We start from the raw sequence: 8720 nt of genomic DNA on the forward strand, positions 1-8720 counted from the left end.
CCAAGCCATCCCAGGTACTACAGTTAGTTGTATAATAATCATAACGTTTAACTATCAATCGGTTTGGGCCTTTTAGGAAAGTTTGTGAGATAAAAGTATGTAACTACGTGTCGTATAATAATTAATGACTTATGACTGAAGTATGAGTGACATGCCTATATACTTTTTACGACTATAATCTTTGTATGAAAAACACTGACAGTATACAATACAAATCCATACACATATAAAAAATATTTTTGATATGGGGTCACTTTTCAATTGAAATACATCTATCGTCATATTTTATATAAGTCGTAACGTTTCTATTACTTTATGAGTTGGTAATACATCAATATTACTTCTGAGCAAGGTTAATTTCTATCAACCTTTACTTCTGAGTACATACAAAGAATATACAGTCCATAATTGTATATTAGGTCATCATAAAATGCTTTCAAGGTTGCGTGGTATTAAAATATATATATTCCGTAATTTTGTCCATCCTAATTTTATCAATTTGTACATTAAGTCATTACATCCTTAATGTATATTCAAATAATTAAAGATAATCAACTAAAAAATTTATATAGGTTTAATTTAGTCACTTTGGTAAATTAATATCTACATATAAGTACATATTGATGATAAATACTTTTTAATAATTTGTATGTGAATCTTGGCTAATAGATCAAGGCCTTAGAATTATAATATCATTAGACTTTTTAATTCGTATCTCCAATAAAACAATGCACAACAAAGATATCACTTACAATTACATGAGAATATTTTACTTGCTGTGTTCAATCCAATGAAATTATCAGTAATTTATCGGTATTTTTCAAAGCTTATGGCTCTAACTAATTAATAGACTGGGATTAGAGTGCAAATAAAGATATCGATCAACATAATTTTGTTTTTATCTGCAGCCACAAAGAGCCTTATCTTATCAAGAAAAAGGTATAGAATACATATTCACTCATGCTCCTTCATATTTTCGCATACATCATGTTGAATACATTCGGTGTTTTAGTCATATTTATTTGGATCGGCCAGTATAGTGTCTTGGCTGTTCCCTGTGATCAACATTTTTTGTGCACTTCTGACGTTTGCAAGAGTACAAACCTAGAGGGATGCGGTCCTGTAAGTATATAGCTTCATCATTCAGTATGTTGCTAAGTCCATTTCATATAAATACCTATATTAAAGGGTATCATTTACTTTGAAAATTAGAAAAAATGTCCAGAACTTGAAGATACAGAATGTACCCATGGAAGGATTCTCTCTCTCTACGAAGTGGAAGATGATTACTGTGATTGCTGCCCTCCAACATGCCTCAAATATTTGAAAGAAGGAGAGATCTGTTCAAAAATTGTGCCTGAAAAGTTTCCAAAAGAAATGTGTGGACCTATGTTAGGTGATATATTTTGTGTTTACTTCATGAGAAGATTAATGAATAATTCGGTTTGAATTATAGCATGCTCTTGTTTTTTTTAACGATATAGAATGCCAAAAAGGGGATAATAACAATTTTGTATGCCTCAGAATGTCTCCAAAGATATCCCATTGCCTTGAAAAATTAACAAATTATGAGGAAAAATTTGTCAATGAAGAAGTTGGAATATTTGAATCCCCTCCAGTTTGCACAGAGGACGGCGAGTATGCACCAGTACAATGCTATGGAACTGGACTTTGCCATTGCGTCGACAAAAATAAGGGCGTTCCAATTTTTGGATTGGCTGGAAGTAAAATCGAAGCAATTGACTCTAAAATGGAATGTCTTTGCGCTAGATATCACCAGGAACTTATTGAAATGGATTGCCGACTTTCTACTCATTACAAGGGAGACTCTATAAAAGAATATGAAAGAAGTTATGATGAGTGTGTAGAATTAGGACAGTCTAACTTTTTCAAGTTTGGAGGATTTAAATGTAAGTCAAATGGAAACTTTGATGTGCTTCACTGTATCCATTCTGAAGATACAAAAAGAGAAGATCTTTGTTTTTGTCAAGAGAGTGACACATTCAAATCAGAAGAAGAGTTCCTACCAAGATCCAAGGTAGATCTTCTTCCATGTTACCAAGAGGACTATTTGGGACCTTGTGGAAAAATTATTCAAAGTCTCAAAGATGAAGAAAATGATACAAAAAAGACTTGGTACGGAGGGGAACATAGGCCTAGTTGTTCCCCAGATGGATTTTTTGATTCCATTCAAGTAAATGCATCAAGTATAAATTCTAAATTCTGTTCTGATAGAGAAGGAAATAAGATTCAAGATTTTGAAACTACGTCAAGTAAAGCAAAGGATTCAATGCATTGCCGCTGTGCAATGGCGACAAAGTATTTGGATTCAAAATTAGGTATTCCAAATTGTTGTAAAAACGGAAATTATGAATGCTATCAATGTCAGAAAGGATATTGCTATTGTGTTGACCAGTACGGAAAACAGATTGGACTTGAAGTTGAGCAAATAAATTTAACTAATTTAAAATGTCAAAATTGTTGCACAAAAAAAGAATAAAAACTATTGTATTTGTATTTTTTTAAATGTTGGATAAACATAATATATAACTAATATACAAATAATTAACAAATTAACATGATTCATGAGTCTCTCAATTTCTATATGAAGTGAAATATGCTGGCAAAGCAATTGGACGTACATCAGTTTCCATATAAATGGGCTCTAATCCTTGATCTCGATTTCTTAAGCCAAAACATCGATATGTTCCAGAATCTTGCTCCTGTTTAAAATTGCGGATAATCAATTTTGTACTTGATCTACCCAATCTCTTTACTCTTAGTCTTCCTCTATTTGATTCGTCTTTCCAGGAACTTCGATCATAGGACGGAACTTTACACCATACTATCCTTCTAACTTCTTTTTCCCTTGGAAAATCACAGTTGATCTCAACATCTTTTCCTCTCGCTTCATATATTCCTCTACCCACATTTACGTTACCTCTTCCATCAAAACGACCGTAGTATGGCCTAAATCAAAATTTTCCAATATTCTTTTGATTATACACTATAAATATGTAGATACGAACCTATATCTTCTGGCCTCATCCGCAGACACTTCTACAAAGTCTACATCGTTAGTATTACCTGGCTCAGCATCCTCATAATTTGGTTTATAAGGCCCAATGGAGGAAATCTGTTGTTGAACTACCTGAGGACGATTCACAGGAAAATAAACAGACTTTCCTTGACAGTGGTTGTTGGGGTAGCGATACTTGTCGAAACATTGGAGATAAACCTGATTGCCATTTAAACCATAAAAAAATTCTCCAAATGAGTCTCTAAAGGTATTTAATTGTTGTGAGCCTATAAAACCAGGGTCTCGTGGAGTATTTCTTCCATCCCAATTATATCCTTTGTTGTCTGAGGAGTGGCTAAAAAATAGATCAAGATCACCAAAGAAAAAACGTCCTTGTCTGATTGTTTCTTGTGTATCAGCAAATGAAGTTTCAAAAAACAACACAAATAGATTGATGAGATTTATATAATTCATTATTTAATTCTAATCTGTAAGAAAAATAATTCAAATTTTAATAACATGGGTTGTTATCTTTACAAAATAATATTTACATATTATACAAAATATTATATGATTGACAAATAAATATGTGGCCCGTCATCACAAAAAAAAAAAAAAATACTAAGATGTTAAACTTCAAAAATCAGGCACTATTAGTGTTGCAAAATTCCCACAATTTTCAAATAAGAAAGTGTTCAATAGGATTTTGGGGAATTAACGGGAATTGATGGGAATTTTGGACTAAAAACAGTGTTCAACTCGAAATTTTCAATGTTGAAGGCTTTAAATAGAATTATTTTAGGAGAAAAAAATATTTTTCAACATATTAGTACATAAAGCAAACAAAATTAATCGACAAATAAATTAAAATGTGACTAAAAAGTTACATCAATGACTATTTGTAAATCTTATCCGGTTCATACGATTGAAAGTTCATTAATCAAAATTGAATGATCTTTGTAAAATCAATTATGTAAATTCATAAATAAGATATAAAATAGTTTTTTTTTACCATTTATAAAAAAAGTAGTCCCCTTAAAGAATATTAGCCCCATTGTCCCTTTTTTTTATTCTCACATATTACATCAGTCAAAAACCATAAAAGCTTTTAATCCGAAAAAGAAAACATACTATGTCCAAATAATAACTATAAAAATTATAATGCAAATACATTAAAATGAAGGAGGAATAGATAAAAAAACCCGGTAGATAACTAATTAGATCAAGAAGTGAGGTTTTCGAGCGAGTTCTAACAAGTAAACGTTAGTAACCAATCCATTTATTATGTTAGTATATTGATATTGTGTATAATTAATATCGCTTCAGCGACGTAATCACGAACCCAAGAAGAGAGTTCCTGGTTCTTGCGCTTCACAGTTTATATTATACCTTGCACTTTGAAAATTAGCACCTCAATTTGTCACCTATTCTTATACTGTTAGGACGTAACAATGAGCCAATCCGAGGGACTCAATCTTACATGAAAGCTTCTCCGGACTTCTTCCTCCAGCATCCTAAGGATGGGGGTAATTTTTATATATTGGTAGAATAAATGAAAAGAGGTCTCCTATTATTTTTGGCAAAAATAACAAATTCTCTCCTTAGGATCTTCCCGGGACTTATTTGTAAAAATAGAGGACTTCCCTAATCTGTACCTCAGCCTTTTAGACGTGTGTCAGTGAATGGGTTCTTCAAAATGACGTTTGGATCTGCATTTTCCATGCGATTGCTAATACCAAGCATTTCGAACATTTGCCTTGTGATTGAGGAAGGGTCCTTCTCTTCACGACCAATACTAACAGTCAAAGCTTGTTTTATCATTTTGTTAGGAATGACTTCTAAGGTAATGAATGGTGGGATCGGAGAACCGATATCATTACTTTTGAAATCTCGTCCAGAGAACATCCGCCGTGTTCTATGGGATAGAAAGAAGTTATTCAACACGGAGCTCTCTCCGGATATTAAATTGGGCTGAAGAAGTAATCCCTGCATTACTAAGGAACTCACTCCTACTGTTCAGTCGATGATTATAATTAATTGATTCGTTTGAATTTAGTAAAGGGAGGACATTCTCAATGATAGAGCTTCATACTAAGCACATCTTCCTCCAATGATGACCCAATATTTTCACCAATCCACACATTTCAGATGAACCCATACAAATCCGTTCTTCAAATTGAAAACCAATCCGTTGTAAGCATTTTGTTTTGATTTTAATTGGCAAAAAATAACCAAAGCTTCTGAGTCGTTTTAACAAAAAGAGATTCAGTGCCTTCCACATACCTTCCTTGTGCATTGAACCAAGGTCCTACTTGACCATTGATTACCCTATACTATGTATGCATTTAACTGAAGAAGGGTTAAGACCCTTCCTATCCACTTCCACGGCTCCTAACGTGTTTGATTAGAGGCAACGCACAAAAAACAAAGATTTATTGGGTTGAAGTTACAATTAAAATAACTAGAGTGAGAAAATCAATATTTTTCTATAATTATGATAATATTATTATATAATTAAGATCTATTTGTTATGGAGGAATAGGGAGTCGAAGGAGAAGTAATCTTCAGTCAACTCATAAGCTCAGTGTCTAATAATTAGACTATGAACTAAAAAAGTCTCAAGTATTGTCCTTTACATGTATCTGAAACACTTCTAAGTCACATAATCTACTTATTTGATGATTTACAAAATTCCAGGAGCAAAATTTTCTAGGAAATTTTCCACCCCTTTGCAACGTTGGTCACGAATACTTTTATACTCATCACTTTGTATTCATTAATGATTCTGATTAATTATTTTCCCAGATTGCAAATTACACTTGAATGTCAATAATCGTATTAAGTCAATGAAGTATTGATTTGCTTATATTTATTCATGATATTGCAAAATAAATGGGGAATTTATCATTTTCTTAATTTGGTTCAAGATTTATTTTTGTGTAACGGACGATGTATGTAAATAAGTTTTCGTCAACAAATAACCTGTTCATAAATATGTATTCCACTGATTATCAGAATACTCTTGAAGGCAAAAATATATTTGAAAAGCACATTGGCTGATAAGTCAAGGACTTTACATATAGATGGTGCATTTTTTTTAAATTAATTTAATTTTAATCAAAAGACAGATTGTCAAAATTTCTTGACAATCTATATTATCTATTTAGGCGTTTGTTCGGCGTCAATCATTTCAGCGACACTTTCTCTTGAACCAAGAGTAGCTATAGACAAGGGACCATCTCTAGTTTATTTTGTCCATTAAGAATTTTGAATATTTATTCATTCAATGAAGCAAACATATTGATAAATTAACACCCAAAAAGATCCGCCCCAACTCCCTTGAAGCCTTTTCCTAGAAGTAAAAATCCATATAGTTTTGAACAAAGTCGAAAATGGGCATGAATAAAATGTTTACTATCATAACATTTGACATCGAAAAGGATCGGAGAATGCACATCTTTTTTTTTTAAAGATTCTACACTCTGTTTGAATGCCATAGCGCTCAATAAGTTTTGTAAAATCATCCCTACAAAGAAACTTGCAGAGTCGAGACGAAATTCAAGTAGAACCTCAGTTGCTCCAGCTAGATTTCATCCATTTGATTTTAAACACCGCTCTGGTGAGTGATGAAATTTAATAATGACGTCATTCATCTTGTATTATTTACAATATGAAAATGTCCCTGAAATGAAGAACGCTGAAAAAAGCTCGCCCAAAATAAATATGTAAATCATTTGTTTTTAACAAAAATTAATTGGACCCCTTAAGAGCCTAATCCTTTATGTTTTAAAATACTATACCTTTGGTATGAAACATACTTACGTCGTCGGAGTGTAAGAACGCATGTATTGTAAATATACAAAAAGGTAGAAATTAGAAAACCCATTTATATAAATGGAAAAAGTTAAATATCAATAATTAAATAAATAAACAACTTTTTTTATTTTAAACATAAATCCTTTTACTTTGGATTTTGTAATTTTGTTGTTAGATGTCGATTCCCTCGTCTCTCTAGACACTATTTCATAATGTATTCTTTTTGATAAATAAGCAAAGTAATCAGTTATTTTATACATATGCTCCGTGTTTCCAAAAGGACAGGAATACAATTTCGTATATATATGTATCAATTGGCCATTTTATTGTTTCTTTGAATAATATTGAAATATTACGAAGTAATATTATAGATTATAATAATTTCAAATAAAACAGTATGTAGGATTTTAATAATATTAGGAAATATATATATATATATGTAATTCATTTAAAAAATTGTGGAGAAAAATTATGTTTAGTAGTACAGTATAGCTGTTGGTATGATTGGTTTACTATAAGATGATGTTGAGCCTTTTTCCCTGTTTCTTTTGGGGGAAATGTTACGTTATACAATCAAAGTAACGCCTTGAGGGAGGTCAACTGTTGGCCATGGGATAACTTCCAATGTTTTAAAATGATATTTAAACAACATTGGATTATACTTTTGCTTAAAGACATTAAAGTACATAATACATTTTGAAAAATAGATTTTTGAATTAAGGAATAATTATTAATTAAGTGACTCACTTAATAATCCTCCGACATAATAGGTACTAACAAAACTTGGAAGTCATTTTAGGTTGTAGTTTAAATCAAAGAAAAAGTCCCTTTTGATAGATTGGAGCTTGTCACTATAATGGAGGAAGTAATAGACTGTTATAAAAATATAAAATAATTCCATGCAAATAACGTCTAGATAGGAAGGAAGGTTTGTACTCCTTCCAGCAAGCCTTATCCTCGTTTGTAGTTTAGATCGAAATCTTTTGTTGTTCTTAGGGGAAACAAGCAAGTTTTTTTGTTCTTTTTTATGGTATTCAACTCCAAATATTATGTAGTAGAATGTACCTATTTAAAAACACTTCAAAGACATAATTAGTATTTTACTCCTTAAATATATATGCATGTCTGTACAATATTAAAATGGGAAGGGTCTTATAAAAAAATAATTAAGACTTCATATATTGAAAATAAATATCCTAACGTTGTATACTTTTTACTATGTTGAATATTAGAATTGATAGATCAAACTATTATTGACATGTTATTTAGGACACCAAAAGAATTAATGATGATAATAGAGCATGAACAAACTAAAAAAAGTATATTATTATTATGAAAAAGAAAAAAATAACCCCCCCCAAAAAAAAAAAAAAATGCTTTTTAAAAGACAATTTAATATTCGAAATTTAATTTAATTTTCTGTGAATGACTATGTATTTTTTTTTTTTTTTAATTTTTCTCAAAAAAATTTAATATTTTAATTTTTGAAATTTTTTTCGAAAAAATTTAATATTTGAAATTTTTTGTGAACAGCAGTTGGATTTTTGAATTATTTTTTTTCCAAAAAAATAATTTTTTAAGAATAACTGGGTTTTTGAATTTTTTTTCTGATAAATTTAATTTTTTGTGGAAAGTTGTGGATTTTTGAAATAAAGTTGAATATTAAACTGTTTATTTCAATTTCTTTTTCAAAAAACTTTAGTATTTGGAATTTTTTCAAAAAATTCCAAAAACCAAGCAACGAAATATGCTCATAAAATATTAGGATCTATGCATTTATTAATCAAAAATTTATCCTTTTCTTGATTTTTGATCACGATTGTTTTTGTGTTAAATTACCGCATAAATATATTCCAAAGGATATTCAGAAAAGGTTTTTTGAACT

General features: G+C 30.6%; 2 protein-coding genes across 2 annotated transcripts; one reads left to right on the forward strand and one right to left on the reverse strand.

The window, feature by feature from the left end:
• Positions 1-955: 955 nt before the first annotated feature.
• On the forward strand, positions 956-2577 carry LOC121121652 (uncharacterized). The gene is made up of 3 exons (XM_040716618.2): positions 956-1122; positions 1213-1396; positions 1485-2577. Exons 1-3 carry the CDS (start codon positions 961-963, stop codon positions 2498-2500), a joined length of 1362 nt encoding a protein of 453 aa, XP_040572552.1. The 5' UTR covers positions 956-960; the 3' UTR covers positions 2501-2577.
• Positions 2498-7733, reverse strand: LOC121121653 (uncharacterized). The gene is made up of 3 exons (XM_040716619.2): positions 7583-7733; positions 3030-3507; positions 2498-2970 (listed from the first exon to the last, which is right to left on the reverse strand). The coding sequence occupies exons 2-3, from the start codon at positions 3491-3493 to the stop codon at positions 2595-2597; spliced, it is 840 nt and encodes a 279-aa protein (XP_040572553.1). The 5' UTR covers positions 3494-3507; positions 7583-7733; the 3' UTR covers positions 2498-2594.
• Positions 7734-8720: the final 987 nt, after the last annotated feature.

The sequence above is a fragment of the Lepeophtheirus salmonis genome, chromosome 7 (genome assembly GCF_016086655.4).
Source record: "Lepeophtheirus salmonis chromosome 7, UVic_Lsal_1.4, whole genome shotgun sequence".
NCBI classification, from domain to species: Eukaryota; Metazoa; Arthropoda; class Copepoda; order Siphonostomatoida; family Caligidae; genus Lepeophtheirus; species Lepeophtheirus salmonis.

What these genes read in the sequence shown, in the direction of transcription:
- LOC121121652 (XM_040716618.2), top strand. Translation starts at nt 961, where the DNA reads ATGCTCCTTCATATTTTCGCATACATCATGTTGAATACATTCGGTGTT. An exon ending in ACCTAGAGGGATGCGGTCCT is followed by an intron (nt 1,123 to 1,212) that starts GTAAGTATATAG and finishes TTTGAAAATTAG; the next exon opens with AAAAAATGTCCAGAACTTGA. An exon ending in AATGTGTGGACCTATGTTAG is followed by an intron (nt 1,397 to 1,484) that starts GTGATATATTTT and finishes TTAACGATATAG; the next exon opens with AATGCCAAAAAGGGGATAAT.
- LOC121121653 (XM_040716619.2), bottom strand. Translation starts at nt 3,493, where the DNA reads ATGAATTATATAAATCTCATCAATCTATTTGTGTTGTTTTTTGAAACT. An exon ending in GATGAGGCCAGAAGATATAG is followed by an intron (nt 2,971 to 3,029) that starts GTTCGTATCTAC and finishes ATTTTGATTTAG; the next exon opens with GCCATACTACGGTCGTTTTG.